The following is an 18008-nucleotide window of genomic DNA, read 5'->3' as shown; positions in this document are numbered from 1 at the left end:
CCAATGCTCAGTTTGGGTTCCTCCAGGGCTACTCGGATCCAGACTTCATTACAGCCTTAGTCCAAACATCAGCAAAAGAGCAGCATTCCAGAGGTGAGGTGAGAGTGACTGCCCTTGATGTCAAGGCAGCATTTGACCAAGTGTGGCATCAAGGAGCCCAAGTAAAATTGAAGTCAATGGGAATCAGGGGGAAAACTCTCCAGTGGCTGGAGTCAAAATTGGCATAAAGGAAGATGGTTGTGGTTGTTGGAGGCCAATCATCTCAGCCCCAGGACATTGCTGCAGGAGTTCCTCAGGGCAGTGTCCTAGGTCCATCCATCTTCAGCTGCTTCATCAATGACCTTCCCTCCATCATAAGGTCAGAAGTAGGAATGTTCGCTGATGATTGCACAATGTTCAGTTCCATTCGCAACCCCTCAGATAATGAAGCAGTCCATGCCCGCATGCAGCAAGACCTGGACAACATCCAGGCTTGGGCTGATAAGTGGCAAGTTGCATTCACGCCAGACAAATGACCATCTCCAACAAGAGAGAGTCTAACCGCCTCCCCTTGAAATTCAACGGCATTACCATCATCAAATCCCCCACCATTAACATCCTGGGGGTCACCATTGACCAGAAACTTAACTGGACTAGCCACATAAATACTGTGGCTACAAGAGCAGGTCAGAGGCTGGGTATTCTGTGGCGAGTGACTCACCTCCTGACTCCCCAAAGCCTTTCCACCATCCAGAAGGCATAAGTCAGGAGTGTGATGGAATACTCGCCACTTGCCTGGATGAGTGCAGCTCCAACAACACTCAAGAAGCTCGACTCCATCCAGGACAAAGCAGCCCGCTTGATTGACGCCACCTTAAACATTCACTCTCTCCATCACTAGCGCACTGTGGCTGCAGTGTGTACCATCTACAAGATGCACTGCAGCAACTTGCCTAGGCTTCTTCAACAGCACCTCACAAACCCGCAACCTCTACCACCTAGAAGGACAAGGGCAGCAGGCGCATGGGAACACCACTACCTGCACGTTCCCCTCCAAGTCACACACCATCCTGATTTGGAAATATATCGCCGTTCCTTCATCGGCGCTGGGTCAAAATCCTGGAACTCCCTTCCTAACAGCACTGTGGGAGAACCTTCACCACACAGACTGCAGCGGTTCAAGGCAGCAGCTCATCACCACCTTCTCAAGGGCATCTAGAGATGGGCAATAAATGCTGGCCTTGCCAACAACGCCCATGTCCCATGAATGAATGAAAAAAAAACTAATTACATTGCAGCATAGGTGAGGGTGGGGTGTGACTGGTAGGGGAGGGAAGATTACTATTATTTTCAGCTCCTACCTGGGCAGACTGACACTCACCCAGCGAGCAGTTGTCGAAGTTAAAGTCCCCACAAAGAACATCAAACACGACCTTCTCATCCTCGCTCCTCGTCGCACTCTGGAACTCGCCGATCCAACTGATCATGTGACTGAGCTGGCTTTGGCGGATGTGGGAATCCTCTGAAATGGAGCACATGGACGTGAAACCACACTCTGCAGACAGACAGACAGACAGGCACACACACCTGGAGTGATCTCTTTTACTTTGTAATTCAACAAAATAGAAAGCCCCTCAATTTTCACATTGCGACTTCAGGAATGCAAACTGCTCACACTTTGAGTCTCTGCCCGGTAGTGTTTTTGGTGGGCAGGGTCTAATCAAACTGCGGGACGTCACAATGGCATGCTGATGGCAGTTTCTTCCCTTTTGTTTCTTTTCCTTTCTCTGCCAATTATATTGTCTTTTCTTTCTGTTGGTGTGACTCCATGGATGCTGGATATCTCCCCCCTGCGCCCCCCTCCATCCCACACACCCCCTACCCCCTTCAGCTGTGGCTCAGTGGGTAGCACTCTCACCTGAGTTAGAAGGTCATGGGTTCAAGCCCCATTCCAGAGACTTGAGCACAAAACCCAGGTTGACACTCCAGTGCAGTACCGAGGGAGTGCTGCACTGTTGGAGGTGCCATCTTTTGGTTGAGATAATCCCGGGGATGAGGGGGCGGACATATGAGGAGAGGTTGAGTAGATTGGAACTCTACTCACTGGAGTTCAGAAGAATGAGAGGCGATCTTATTGAAACATATAAGATTGTGAAGGGGCTTGATCGGGTGGATGCGGTAAGGATGTTCCCAAGGATGGGTGAAACTAGAACTAGGGGGCATAATCTTAGAATAAGGGGCTGCTCTTTCAAAACTGAGATGAGGAGAAACTTCTTCACTCAGAGGGTAGTAGGTCTGTGGAATTTGCTGCCCCAGGAAGCTGTGGAAGCTACATCATTAAATAAATTTAAAACAGAAATAGACAGTTTCCTAGAAGTAAAGGGAATTAGGGGTTACGGGGAGCGGGCAGGAAATTGGACATGAAGCTGAGTTTGGATCGGTCAAGGCCCTGTGGGTGGCGGAGCGGGCCCAGGGGCTGAGTGGCCGGGTCCTGCTCCTACTTCTTGTGTTCTTTAGATTTGAGGTTAGGATCAGATCAGCCACGATCTTATTGAATGGCGGAGCAGGCTCGAGGGGCCGATTGGCCTACTCCTGCTCCTATTTCTTCTGTTCTGATGTAAACCGAGGCCCCGTCCGCCCTCTCAGGTGCATGTAAAAGATCCCATGGCATTATTTTGAAGACGAGCAGGGGAGATCTCCCAGGTGTCCTGGCCAATATTTATCCCTCAACCAACATCATTAAACAAGATTATCTGGTCAATATCTCATTACTGTTTGTGGGACCTTGCTGTGCGCAAATTAGATGCCACGTTTTCCTGCATTAAAACAGCAACCACTTCAAATCTACTTCATTGGTTGTAAAGCTCTATGGGGCGTCCTGAGGTCGCGAAAGGTGAATGAGTGGTTGAAGATCTGCTTCAAGAGGCCGGGGGATTAGCATTAGGCTCAAGGGAGGAACCAAAAATTGTAGAGAGAAAATACAAAACAAACATCTCATCACACTGGTACTAAAAATACAACTCAGACTTGGACCCACATCATCTTCACTTGTTACCATCGCACATTGCTGCTCAGTATCCTCTGCCTCTATTCATGACCTGTCTGACTCTGGCTTGCTGACCCAAGAAAGAATTATTCCAATTTCTATGTGCGGCTCCATTAAAATAGAACTATTGGTCCTTCTTCCCCACCCGCTCACCACCCCTACCCCCAATCCTACGAGAGAGTTCTTGGCCTCCACTTGGGATCTGGTACTTGGAGCTCAACGTGTAGTGGAGTTGAGCGTCCATCACTGATTAGCGCAGTACTCAGAGACCTCTGCACTCCCCCAATTTTAATCGCTCCACCACTGGCGGCCGTGTCTTCAGCTGCCTAGGCCTTAAGCTCTGGAATTCCCTCCCTTAACCTCTTACCCCTCCACCACCCTCTCCTCCTTTTAAGACGCTCCTTAAAACCAACCTCTTTGACCATGCCCTGTCCTAATATCTCCTTATGTGGCTCAGTGTCAAATTTTGTTTGATAATCACTCCTGTGAAGCGCCTTGGGATGTTTTACTACATTAAAAGGCGCGATAAAAATGCAAATTGCTGCTGTTGTTGCTTGGCAATTTGAGGATGGTCCTGGAGCAAGAGACTGATTGGGATCTTGGTCCCCAACAAACTAGTGAATATTGTGCTGGATTAGGGGACCCGTTTCCATCCTCTTTACCTGCTGTGGCATGAAGGTGAGTGCAGCTGAGATATCCCACAATCGGCTGGCCTTTCCGCGTCAAACCAACTTGGACCTGAAAGTAAAACATTTTTACTTTAGTATTGTTGTTGGTGACTGTCACATTTCAAGATTTGTTTCTCGACCTTTAACTCCCCCCACGGAAAGAATTTGGGAAAAAAGATGTTGGGGTTGTCAACCAAAGTATATTCACACAGGTTTCAAAAAATAATGGCACCGACACAAAAATGTGGCTAAAATGCTAATGCGCTGGACACTGAAGATGTTTCTCCAAAGACTGTAAATAACAAGCGATTCATTAGCCTCTCTCCGTAATTAATAAACATCTCACACACATTGCGTTGGGAAGTCTCTGATCCTGGTTGATTGACAGGTGGTGCCTGGCACAGGCCCTCCTCTCAGGTTGTGAACGCAGAAATAAAAACAGGGACAAGAACACTCACCGACGGTCAGCTTTATTTTATATAAACAGGGCGGCTTTGCCAGGCGCAGGTGGTTAGAATGCAAGAGGGTAGTTAGAAGCGATTTGGTTAAAGTCAAGCAAGACAATCCACCAATGTGGGAAAGCGTAGCATGTTAATTATTTTGTATTCTTACAGAAAGACAAGTTGTACTGATTGAATGAAGTGAGTCTGATTATAACCGCTGCGCTGTATGTTCACTTGCCGTGAAATAAAGCAGTTTAACAATTCGCATTCTGCCTTGGTCTGCTTTCGGAAAGATCAGAGCGGTGCAACATGACGGCTTATGCAGAAGATACAAATATCCAGGGTGCAGAGGACTACTAGAATGATGCGGGACTTCAGTTATATGGAGAGACTGGAGAATCTGGGATTGTTCTCAGGAGCAGAGAAGGTTAAGGGGAGGTTCAATAGAGGTGTTTAAAACCATTAAGCATCTTGATAGAGTAAATAAGGAGAAACTGTTTCCAGTGGCTCAAAGGGTCGGTAACCAGAGGACACAGATTTAAGTTAATTGGCAAAAGAGCCAGAGGTGAGATGAGGAGAAATTATTTTACGCAGAGTGTTATTGTCTGGAATGCTCTGAAAGGGTGGTGGAAGCAGATTCAATAGTAACTTTCAAAAGGGAATTGGATAAATACTCGAAGGGGACAAAATTGCAGGGCTTTGGGGAAAAAGCAGGGGAGTGGGACTAATTGGATAGCTCTTTCAAAGAGCCAGCACAGGCACGATGGGACAAATGGCCTCCCTCTGTTCTGTAAGATTCTATGATTCTATATCTCAAGAGGTAACCATTTTTACACCCCAGGGTATCACTATCGCGCAGTTAGATATTGGGCTGTGCAGACACACCCCTAAACTCAAGACACTCAGGCTGTTGATGGGAGTGACTAGTCCCATCGTATCCAAGAGAATCGTCTAAGGCAAGATGATAAACTTGCAACAGTAATTGTAAAAAGAGCCATAACCAGGCATGAGGACATTACAGGGAAAGTCCATTCTAGAGTCTCAGGTGTGTATAACCGTAGGTTAAAACTCCACTGTAATAGTTTGTATTTGTAATCGTATAATAGGAACTGCTAGATGAGAAAAGACCAAGGTCCATCTAGTTCGCCATCTACCATCCTGGTAGTCCCATGATACAACGATAATGGAGTTGTTGACTATTCACAGTAATCAATCTCTATCAATTAGTCTACAACAGACCCAGACATGAGGTGAGGAAAACTCCAGTGGAGAAGAGATTGGGGAACCATAGTTCCAAAGTCACTTGTTCCTCCCAAGCATGGTACACTTACCACATCATGTCTCAAATTACTCACATACTGTATCCCAAATCATGCTCTGTTGGTGAGAGGTCAGGCTGGGATATGAAAGGAGAATCTAGGTCCACTTTGTAGCATCACGCAATACGTCGCACAGAACATCAACCCAAGGGGGTGAGGTCTACCCCTCAAGTCAGTTGCTGCTGATGCAACAATTGAGAGGCATTTTGTCTGGTTAGCTTTGTAAGTGCGATTAAATGCTGCGGCAGCTCAGATTCGGGATGAATTCCATTTGCTTAGTTAGTCACTCAAGACAACATTGGCCCGGATTTTCCCATTAGGTTTGCCCGATATACAAGCGTAAATCTGGTGAACCTGATCGCAAAATGGGTAGAGATCAGTAAGGCTGGATCTCTGTCCACTTTGTGCCATGCGCATAAATCAGAGGTCAGAAAAAAAAACTAGGGGCAGGAAGGTCTATGTCTGAAACAGGTCAGAGCTTCATTATAATATGGAAACTGGGGAGTGGGGGGGAGGGAGGAGAAGGTCAATATCCCAATGTTTGAGCAGTCATATTTATAACCATGAATAACGGTTAGCCAAGGTTGCTAGGGAATTGGTGCTTTAGATGAGTTAATGCAAAGGGCATAGCAACAACATTATTTCAATAATTACAAGCCAAGTACTGGTCTTTTGTTTGGATTTCTTTCCCCCTCTCTGGTGCGAATTTGATTTTTGTAAGCCTCTTCTCCAAATTCACCTATAGGTCCCATCCTCATGGTAATTAAGAGGTTTAAACCAGGGGATCTTTCTGGGCTTGGGAGTCCAACCTGGTCCTGCTGGTGTTTGTCCACACCTTAGAACCTGGTAAAAGTCTGGCTTACATATTCCTCAAAGGCATTTCATGACACCATGCATATCCGAAATGAAGTCCTGTAAAGAGTCGCATGGAAGTCAAAGCAGCTAAAGAAACATCTACAGACCAATGTGTCTAACTTCAGTACCACGTAAAATAATGCCATTGGCCAGGAGTAAACTTAAGGATTATCTGTACAATAACAACCCATTAGACAGCAGTCAACATAGGAACATAGAACAGGAGGAGGCCATTCAGCCTCTCGAAACCTGTTCCGCCATTCAATTAGATGATGGCTGATCTGTATTTTAATTTCATTTTCCCACCTTGGTTCCATATCCCTAGATACCCTTACCTAATAAAAATCTACCAATCGCAGTTTTAAAAATTTCACTTGACACCCGCCCCCCACCACCAGCATCCACAGCTTTTTGGGAGATGAAAGTTCCAGATTTCCAATACCCTTTGTGTGAAGAACTCCTTCCTGATTTCACTCCTGAACGGCTAGCTGTAATTTTAACTTGCATTGCCACATTTAGCAATTTTGCTTCTCAACCCCATTTTATTTTCTTTCCTGCCATGGAATAAGTGGCCTCCTTATTCCTCCTGCCAAAACGAACCACCTGACACTTCACTATGGTGAATTTAATTTGCCAGTTATCCGCCCACTCTGCAAGTCTGTTTATGTCTTCCAGGAGAAACTTCTTTACCCGGAGAGTGGTGGGAATGTGGAACTCGTTACCACAAGCAGTAGTTGAGGCGACTAGCATAGATACATTTAAGGGTAAGGTAGATAAACACATGAGGGAGAAAGGAATAGAAGAATATGCTGATAGGGTTAGATGAAGTAGGGAGGGAGGAGGCTTGTGGGGAGCATAAACACCGGTATGGACCTGTTGGGCCGAATGGCCTGTTTCTGTGCTGCACATTCTATGTAATTTTGGAGCAGTCCTCCACATTATTAACTATACCCGCCAATTTGGTAACATCTGCAGGATTCAACACCGTACCTCCAATTTCAGAGACCAAATCATTCTTGTAAAATACTGCACATTGGAACAAATAAAAAAATCTAGGCAACATGTACTCCATGGACAGAAGTTGAGGTAGCTAATGGTGAAGTTGAGAATTCTTTTAAGCCTTAGTGTTCAACATGTCCAACCAGTGCAGAGCAGCAAACAGTAGATTAGTTTGACAAATCAAAGGAAGTCATGAAGAAACCGTTTGGTGCTCCAGTCACATCAAACCTTGGCTGTAATGCATTTAAGACGACCTGAGGTCGTAAAAGGCGCTATAGAAATGCAAGTCTTTTTTTCTTTAACATTGGAACAGGAGTAGGCCTTTCAGCCCCTCGAGCCCGTTCTGTCATTCAATTAAATCATGGCTGACCTGTACCACAAACCAATTTGCCCGCCTTTGATCCACATCCCTTGATACCCTCACTTAATAAAAATCTTGAGTAGCTTGTCCAGTTCTGGTTACTGAGCATTGGAGGCAGTGCAGAGAAGAGCCACAAAGCTAATCTCCAGTGTCTGAGTCACGAGGAAAGACTTCAGAATCTTGGGCCTCTCGGCATCACTAGGAGAATTCTGAGGTGATCTTATTTAGGCGTATGATAGTAAATATTATGGATCGGCAAAAATTATTTCAACTAAATTGCAAGAGTAGGACATCAGATCAAACTAGTAAAGGCAAATTTAGCATCGATATCAGGAAGTTCTGCAAACAGAGCGAGATCAATAGATGGAATGGACGTCCAGGTACAGTTGTGTTAGGCGACAGCTAGAATCCAGTTTTGGTTAAAAGTATGAGAGGGAGCAAGAGGACATAGACAGGTTGTGGAATAGGCGGATAAGTGGCAGATGAAATTTAACGCAGAGAAGTGCAAAGTGATACAGTTTGGCAGGATGAATGAGGAGAGGCAATATAAACGAAATGGTACAATTCTAAAGGGGGTGCAGGACCAGAGACACCTGAAGGTATATATATGCACAAATCTTTGAAGGTGGCAGGGCAGGTTGAGAAAGCGGTTAAAAAAGCATACAGGATCCTGGGCTTTATAAATCGAGGCATAGAGTACAAAAGCAAGGAAGTTATGATGAACCTTTATAAAACACTGGTTCGGTCACTGCTAGAGTATTGTGTCCAGTTCTGGGCATCGCACTTTAGGGAGAATGTGAAGGCCTCAGAGAGGGTGCAGAAAAGATTTACTAGAATGATTCCAGGGATGAGGGACTTCAGTTACGTGGATAGACTGGAGAAGCCGGGATTGTTCTCCTTGGAGCAGAGAAGGATAAGAGCAGATTTGATACAAGTGTTCAAAATTATGAAAGGTTTAGATAAAGCAAATGAAGAGAAACTGTTTCCATTAGCGGAAGGGTCAAGAACTAGAGGACACATATTTGAGGTGATTGGCAAAAGAACCAAAGGCGGCATGAGAAAAACTTTGTTACGCAGCAAGTAGTTATGATCTGAAATGTGCTGCCTGAAAGGGTGGTGGAAGCAGATTCAATCGTGGCTTTCAAAAAGGAATTGGATAAATACTTGAAGGGAAAAAACTTGCAGGACTACGAGGAAACAGCAGGGGAACGGGACTAATTGGATTGCTCTTACAAAGAACCGGCACTGGCTCGATGGGCTGATTGGTTACAGCACAGAAGGAGGCCATTCTGTGTCAAGCAACAGAGGCTTTAGTTATGAGGGACTATAGAAACTGGGGCTCTCTTCGTTAGAGCAGCACAGGTTGAGAGGAAATTTGATAGAGATGTTCAAAATTATGAGGGGTTTTGATTCTTTTAAAAATTCTATCTGGGGGCAGCTGAGAGGAGCCGAGCCGAGCGGAGGGAGCGTCCGATAAAAGGCGGGATTTCAGAGCGCTGAGAGGAGCCGAGCCGAGCGGAGGGAGCGTCCGATAAAAGGTGGGATTTCAGAGCGCTGAGTGCAGCTGAGAGGAGCCGAGCCGAGCGGAGGGAGCGTCCGATAAAAGGCGGGATTTCAGAGCGCTGAGAGGAGCCGAGCCGAGCGGAGGGAGCGTCCGATAAAAGGCGGGATTTCAGAGCGCTGAGAACAGCTGAGAGGAGCCGAGCCGAGCGGAGGGAACGTCCGATAAAAGGCGGGATTTCAGAGCGCTGAGAGGAGCCGAGCCGAGCGGAGGGAGCGTCCGATAAAAGGCGGGATTTCAGAGCGCTGAGAACAGCTGAGAGGAGCCGAGCCGAGCGGAGGGAGCGTCCGATAAAAGGCGGGATTTCAGAGCGCTGAGAACAGCTGAGGAGCCGAGCCGAGCGGAGGGAGCGTCCGATAAAAGGCGGGATTTCAGAGCGCTGAGAACAGCTGAGAGGAGCCGAGCCGAGCGGAGCTGCGACCGAGTTCGAAGTGACGTCAGGAATCAGATTGGGACGCGACACAGGGGAGGCACCTGATTGGTGAGTAGGTTCAGGTGAGTATTTCTCCTTATCTACAGTAACTGAAGTAAAAGGAAAGGGAAGGTCTGCAGGTCTTATAGGAAGTAGCGTTTATTTTTTAGTGAATCAAGGTCCCTAGTGTAGTTAACATTCTCTAAATTGAGAACAATTTAAAGGAGTAAACTCCTTAAAGGGAGTGGTAAGTAGTTTTTCTTTCCTTTTTTTTTCTCTTGACATTGTAGTTGTTCTTAAGCTAATTTAAGGGTTAAGTCATGGCAGGAGATCCTAGCGCCGTGTCATGTTCCTCTTGTGGGATGTGGGAATTCAGGGCTCCTTCCTGTATCCCTGATTCCTTCACCTGCGGGAAGTGTGTCCAGCTGCAGCTATTGTTTGACCGCTTGACGGCTCTGGAGCTGCGGATGGACTCACTTTGGAGCATCCGCGATGCTGAGAAAGTCGTGGATAGCACGTTCAGTGAGTTGGTCACACCGCAGATAAAAATTACTGAGGGAGATAGTGAATGGGTGACCAACAGACAGAGGAAGAGTAGGAAGGCAGTGCAGGGGTCCCCTGCGGTCATCTCCCTCCAAAACAGGTATACCGTTTTGGATACTGTTGGGGGAGATGGCTCACCAGGGGAAGGTGGCAGTGGCCAGGTTCATGGCACCGTGGCTGGCTCTGCTGCACAGGAGGGCAGGAAAAAGAGTGGCAGAGCTATAGTGATAGGGGACTCGATTGTAAGGGGAATAGACAGGCGTTTCTGCGGACGCAACCGAGACTCCAGGATGGTATGTTGCCTCCCTGGTGCAAGGGTCAAGGATGTCTCGGAGCGGCTGCAGGACATTCTGGAGGGGGAGGGTGAACAGCCAGTTGTCGTGGTGCATATAGGCACCAACGATATAGGTAAAAAACAGGATGAGGTCCTACAAGCTGAATTTAGGGAGTTAGGAGTTAAACTAAAGAGTAGGACCTCAAAGGTAGTAATCTCAGGATTGCTACCAGTGCCACGGGTTAGTCAGAGTAGGAATGACAGGATAGCTAAGATGAATACGTGGCTTGAGAGATGGTGCAAGAGGGAGGGATTCAAATTCCTGGGCCATTGGAACCGGTTCTGGGGGAGGTGGGACCAGTACAAATTGGACGGTCTGCATCTGGGCAGGACTGGAACCAATGTCCTAGGGGGAGTGTTTGCCAGTGCTGTTGGGGAGGGTTTAAACTAATGTGGCAGGGGGATGGGAACCGATGCAGGAAGTCAGTGGGAAATAAAGTGGTGACAGAAACAAAAGGCAGTAAGGGAGAGTTTACAGAACATGACCGGACAGATGGTCTGAGAAAGCAGGGCAAAGACCAAGGGAAGTCTAGATTAAACTGCATTTATTTCAATGCAAGAAGTCTGATGGGCAAGGCAGATGAACTCAGGGCATGGATGGGTACATGGGACTGGGATGTTATAGCTATTACTGAAACATGGCTAAGGGAGGGGCAGGACTGGCAGCTCAATGTTCCAGGGTACAGATGCTATAGGAAAGATAGAGCAGGAGGTAAGAGAGGAGGGGGAGTTGCGTTCTTGATTAGGGAGAACATCACGGCAGTAGTGAGAGGGGATATATCCGAGGGTTCGCCCACTGAGTCCATATGGGTAGAACTGAAAAATAAGAAGGGAGAGATCACTTTGATAGGATTGTACTACAGACCCCCAAATAGTCAACGGGAAATTGAGGAGCAAATATGTAAGGAGATTACAGACAGCTGCAAGAAAAATAGGGTGGTAATAGTAGGGGACTTTAACTTTCCCAACATTGACTGGGACAGCCATAGCATTAGGGGCTTGGATGGAGAGAAATTTGTTGAGTGTATTCAGGAGGAATTTCTCATTCAGTATGTGGATGGCCCGACTAGAGAGGGGGCAAAACTTGACCTCCTCTTGGGAAATAAGGAAGGGCAGGTGACAGAAGTGTTAGTGAGGGATCACTTTGGGACCAGTGATCATAATTCCATTAGTTTTAAGATAGCTATGGAGAAGGATAGGTCTGGCCCAAAAGTTAAAATTCTAAATTGGGGAAAGGCCAATTTTGATGGTATTAGACAGGAACTTTCAGAAGTTGATTGGGAGAGTCTGTTGGCAGGCAAAGGGACGTCTGGTAAGTGGGAGGCTTTCAAAAGTGTGTTAACCAGGGTTCAGGGTAAGCACATTCCTTATAAAGTGAAGGGCAAGGCTGGTAGAAGTAGGGAACCTTGGATGACTCGGGAGATTGAGGCACTAGTCAAAAATAAGAAGGAGGCATATGACATGCATAGGCAGCTGGGATCAAGTGGATCCCTTGAAGAGTATAGAGATTGCCGGAGTAGAGTTAAGAGAGAAATCAGGAGGGCAAAAAGGGGATATGAGATTGCTTTGGCAGATCAGGCAAAGGTGAATCCAAAGAGCTTCTACAAATACATAAAGGGCAAAAGGGTAACTAGGGAGAGAGTAGGGCCTCTTAAGGATCAACAAGGTCATCTATGTGCGGAACCACAAGAGATGGGTGAGATCCTGAATGAATATTTCACATCGGTATTTACGGTTGAGAAAGGCATGGATGTTAGGGAACTTGGGGAAATAAATAGTGATGTCTTGAGGAGTGTACATATTACAGAGAGGGAGGTGCTGGAAGTCTTAACGCGCATCAAGGTAGATAAATCTCCGGGACCTGATGAAATGTATCCCAGGACGTTATGGGAGGTTAGGGAGGAAATTGCGGGTCCCCTAGCAGAGATATTTGAATCATCCACCGCTACAGGTGAGGTGCCTGAAGATTGGAGGGTAGCAAATGTTGTGCCTTTGTTTAAGAAGGGCGGCAGGGAAAAGCCTGGGAACTACAGACCAGTGAGCCTGACATCTGTAGTGGGTAAGTTGTTAGAGGGTATTCTGAGGGACAGAATCTACAGGCATTTGGAGAGGCAGGGACTAATTAGGAACAGTCAGCATGGTTTTGTGAGAGGAAAATCATGTCTCACGAATTTGATTGAGTTTTTTGAAGGGGTAACCAAGAAGATAGATGAGGGCTGTGCAGTAGACGTGGTCTACATGGACTTCAGCAAAGCATTTGACAAGGTACCGCATGGTAGGTTGTTACATAAGGTTAAATCTCATGGGATCCAAGGTGAGGTAGCCAATTGGATACAAAATTGGCTTGACGACAGAAGACAGAGGGTGGTTGTCGAGGGTTGTTTTTCAAACTGGATGCCTGTGTCCAGCGGTGTGCCTCAGGGATCGGTGCTGGGTCCGCTGTTATTTGTTATTTATATTAATGATTTGGATGAGAATTTAGGAAGCATGGTTAGTAAGTTTGCAGATGACACCAAGATTGGTGGCATTGTGGACAGTGAAGAAGGTTATCTAGGATTGCAACGGGATCTTGATAAATTGGGCCAGTGGGCCGATGAATGGCAGATGGAGTTTAATTTAGATAAATGTGAGGTGATGCATTTTGGTAGATCGAATCGGGCCAGGACCTACTCCGTTAATGGTAGGGCGTTGGGGAGAGTTATAGAACAAAGAGATCTAGGAGTACAGATTCATAGCTCCTTGAAAGTGGAGTCACAGGTGGATAGGGTGGTGAAGAAGGCATTCAGCATGCTTGGTTTCATTGGTCAGAACATTGAATGCAGGAGTTGGGATGTCTTGTTGAAGTTGTACAGGGCATTGGTGAGGCCACACTTGGAGTACTGTGTACAGTTCTGGTCACCCTATTATAGAAAGGATATTATTAAACTAGAAAGAGTGCAGAAAAGATTTACTAGGATGCTACCGGGACTTGATGGTTTGACTTACAGGGAGAGGTTAGACAGACTGGGACTTTATTCCCTGGAGAGTAGGAGGTTAAGGGGTGATCTTATAGAAGTCTATAAAATAATGAGGGGCATAGATAAGGTCGATAGTCAAAATCTTTTCCCAAAGGTAGGGGAGTCTATAACGAGGGGGCACAGATTTAAGGTGAGAGGGGAGAGATACAAAAGGATCCAGAGGGGCAATTTTTTCACTCAAAGGGTGGTGAGTGTCTGGAACGAGCTGCCAGAGGCAGTAGTAGAGGCGGGTACAATTTTGTCTTTTAAAAAGCATTTGGACAGTTACATGGGTAAGATGGGTATCGAGGGATATGGGCCAAGTGCAGGCAATTGGGACTAGCTTAGTGGTATAAACTGGGCGACATGGACATGTTGGGCTGAAGGGCCTGTTTCCATGTTGTAACTTCTATGATTCTATGATATGGGTATCGCTAGCAAGGCCAGCATTTATTGCCCATCCCTAGTTGCCCTGAGAAGGTGGTGGTGAGCCGCCGCCTTGAACCGCTGCAGTCCGTGTGGTGAAGGTTCTCCCACGGTGCTGTTAGGTAGGGAGTTCCAAGATTTTGACCCAGCGACGATGAAGGAATGGATTTAAATATCCAAGTCAGGATGGTGTGTGACTTGGAGGTGCTGGTGTTCACGTGCATCTGCTGCCCTTGTCTTTTTAGGTGGTTGAGGGCGCGGGTTTGGGAGGAGCTGATAAAGTAAATTGGGGGACAAACATTTCCCAATATACAGGTCAGTGAGCTGGTAACTAGAGGGCATAAATTCAAGGTCATCACCAAAAGAACGAAGGGAGAAGTTAGATTTTTTTTATATGCAGAGTGTTGTTAGGACATAGAATGCCCCATCAGGAACAGTGCTGGAAGCAGCTTTTAAAATGGAAGTGGATAAATATTTGTAAAAGAACATTTTTATAGGGGATGGTAAAAGGGCAAAGGGTTTTTACAGATGCACTAAGTGGTTCGACTAGCCTCTTAAATCTGTACTTGCTTTGTGAAGAACTATTTGCTGCACTGTTTAGTTATTTTAATACTAGAGATAGTCAGAAGCTCAGAAAAGATAAATTATCTTCTCTACAATCATTTCTTCAGCGGTTTTAGAATCATAGAATGGTTACAGCACAGAAGGAGGCCATTTGGCCCGTCGAGTCTGTGCCGGCTCTCTGAAAGAGCAATCCAGCTAGTCCCACTCCCCCGCCCTATCCCCGTAGCCCTGCAAATTTTTTTCCCTTCAAGTACTTATCCAGTTCCCTTTTGAAAGCCATGATTGAATCTGCCTCCACCACCCCCTCGGGCAGTGCATTCCAGATCATAACCACTCGCTGCGTAAAAAAGCTTTTTCCTCATGTCACCTTTGGTTCTTTTGCCAATCACCTTATATCTATGTCCTCTGCATCTTGACCCTTCTGCCAATGGGAACAGTTTCTCTCTATCTACTCTGTCTAGATCCTTCATGATTTTGAACACCTCGATCAAATCTCCTCTCAACCTTCTCTGTTCCAAGGAGAACAACCCCAGTTTCTCCAGTCTATCCACGTAACTGAAGTCCTTCATCCCTGAAACCATTCCAGTTATACCCATTTATTGCGCTGTATGATATTTTTCCAACATCTTTGCCAATGTAAATAACTAAATTAGAAATAAATCTGATTAGATATTTTAGCCTGTATCAAGCTGGTTCAGTGTGCGCTATTTTCCATCTTCAGAGATTGGGAATCCTACATGAATTGCAGTAAGTAGCACAATTTGAGACCCTGGTTACTTTGATATAGCAGGATCGGAAGTGGAAAAAGATGCAGACTTTCCATTTGAATGGGATAGGTAGACTTACAGGGAGCAGTCAGGCTGCTGGAAAAGGAAAATAGTGTTTGACCAGCGCAAACTAACAGGCCCAGGGCAGGTCCTGAAGTTCGATTTCAGGATGAAGTATTCTGCTATACAGACTTCGAAACATTGAGCCATCTTACTGCTACAGACAAAGAAAGAAAATATCCTACACCAGGACGGCCTGTGTGTCCTCCGCTTCTTCCTTGAATGGAGGCCCAACTAGTCCCCAAGCTGAACTTGATCTTACATTGAACAACTTCATAGTAGGTACAGCAAAGGAGGAGGCCATTAGGCCCATCGTGCCTGTGCCGGCTCTTTGAAAGAGCTATCTAATTAGTTCCATTCCCCTGCTCTTTCCCCATAGCCCTGTAAATTCTTTCCCTTCAATTATTTATCCAATTCCCTTTGAAAGTTACTATTCTCCTTTGACTCCACTCACTTCCTCTAAATAAAAGGTGTCGCTATGGGAACCCACGAGTCGGAGCTCTGCCTGCCTTTTTGTGGGATACGTGGAACATTCCTTGTTCTAGTCCTACTCAGGTCCCCTCCCTCACCTCTTCCTCCCGGTACAATGATGACTGTATCGGTGCTGTTTCCTGCTCTTGACCAAAACTGGAAAATTTAATCAACTTTGCTTTCAATTTCCACCCTTCCCTCGCCTTCACGTGATCCATCTCTGACTCTTCCCTGCCTCGACTTCTCTATCTCCATTCCTGGGGATATACTCTCAACCAATATCAATTATAAGCCCACCAATTCCCACAGCTACCTTGATTACACTTCCTCTCACCCCGCTTCCTGTAAGGCCTCTATTCCCTTCTCCCAGTTTCTCAGTCTCTGTCACATCTGTTCTGATGATGCCACCTTCCACACCAGTGTTTCCGACATGTTTTACTTTTTCCTCAACCGAGGATTCCCCATCTCTGTCGTTGACAGGACCCTCGGCCGTGCTCGTCCCATTTCCCGCACTTCTGCCCTCACCCCTTCCCCTTCCTCCCAGAACCATGATAGGGTCCCCCTTGTCCTCATCTTCCACTCCACCAGCCTCCACATTCAACGTATCATCCTCCGCCATTTTCGCCACCTCCAGCACGACCCCACTACCAAACACATCTTCCCCTCCCCTTTCAGCATTCCGAAGGGGCCGTTCCTTCCGCGACATCCTGGTCCTTCACCCCCAACACCTGCTCTCCTTCCCAAGGCAGCTTCCCGTGCGAGCGCAGGAGATGCAACACCTGCCCTTTCACCTCCTCCCTTCCCAACGTCTGGGGCCCCAAACACTCCTTCCAGGTGACACAGCGATTTACTTGTATTTCTTTCAATTTAGTATTCTGTATTCGCTGCTGATGTGGTCTCCTCTACATTGGGGAGACCAAACACAGATTGGGTGATCGCTTTGCTGAACACCTCCGCTCAGTCCACAAGTGTGACCCTGACCTACTTGCCATTTTAATTCTCTGTCCCACTCCCACTCTGACCTCTCTATTCTCGGCCTCTTACACTGTTCCAACAAAGCTCAACAGAGGCTCGAGGAACAGCACCTCATCTTTTGATTAGGCACTTTACAACCTTCCGGACTCAACACTGATTTCAATAACTTCAGATCATAACCACTGCTCCCATTTTTTTGGACAGCAGGTGCTGCTAATGGTTCTGCTGTTGCCATTTACAGCTCCTCTAGACCCATCTTTTGCTTCTTTACTTGTCCCATTACCACCCTCCTTGCCTTGCACCATTCCCCCCTTTTGTCATTTAATCACTCCTTCCCTTTTGTTCTTTCCTCCCCTCCCCTCCCTCACCCCCACTTTGCCTGGCTCTGTACTGTTAAATCTTTAATTTCTTCCAGATCTGACGAAAGGTCATTGACCTGAATCGTTAACTCTGTTGTGTTTCTTTCTCCACAGATGCTGCCTGACTTGCTGAGCGTTTCCAGCATTTTCTGTTCTTATTTCAGATTTCCAACATCCGCAGTATTTTGCTTTTGAAAGGAAACATACCTTGTGTTTCGCCCCACACCTCCCACTACTGAACAAACCACATATACGGCCAAGATTGATCAGAAAATGGTTCTGGATGATGTAGAAATGACGTTAAAACACCACCTACTCTATCTCCAAGCATTCTGAAATAAATACCATCAAAAAATTCTTCTAAATAATGCTTTTTGATTACTGCATTGCCTCGATTTTAAAATTCTCATCCTTGTTTCAAATCCCTCCATGCCCTCGCCCCTCCCCATCTCTGTAACCTCCTCCAGTCCTACAACCCTCCGAGATCACTGCGCTCCTCCAATTCTTGCCTCTTGCGCATCCCCGATTTTAATCACTCCACCATTGGTGGTCGTGCCTTCAGCTGCCTCAGCCCTAAGCTCTGGAATTCCCTCCCTAAACCTCTCCACCTTTCTCTCCTCTTTTAAAGCGCTCCTTAAAACCTACTTCTTTGACCAAGCTTTTGGTCACCAGTCCTAATATTTTCTTATGTATCATAGTAGGTACAGCACAGAAGGAGGCCATTCGGCCTATCGTGCCTGTGCCGGCTCTTTGAAAGAGCTATTCAATTAGTCCCATTCCCCTGCTCTTTTCCCTGTAGCCCTGTAAATTTTTTCCCTTCAAGTATTTATCCAATTCCCTTTTGAAAGTTACCATTGAATCTGCTTCCAC

General features: G+C 46.4%; 1 protein-coding gene across 1 annotated transcript in view; it reads right to left on the bottom strand.

Moving 5' to 3' along the window:
- Window positions 1-18008, bottom strand: part of smpd5 (sphingomyelin phosphodiesterase 5) — a 38956-nt gene that overhangs the window by 15278 nt on the left and 5670 nt on the right. The window contains exons 3-4 of the mRNA XM_067968735.1: window positions 3688-3763; window positions 1361-1501 (exon numbers count right to left, since the gene is read on the bottom strand). Of these exons, the coding sequence (XP_067824836.1) occupies window positions 1361-1501; window positions 3688-3763 (217 nt within the window). The remainder of the gene's footprint in view (window positions 1-1360; window positions 1502-3687; window positions 3764-18008) is intronic.

Source organism: Heptranchias perlo, chromosome 2 (genome assembly GCF_035084215.1).
Source record: "Heptranchias perlo isolate sHepPer1 chromosome 2, sHepPer1.hap1, whole genome shotgun sequence".
Taxonomy (NCBI): Eukaryota; Metazoa; Chordata; class Chondrichthyes; order Hexanchiformes; family Hexanchidae; genus Heptranchias; species Heptranchias perlo.
This window is presented reverse-complemented; position numbering and strand designations above follow the sequence as displayed.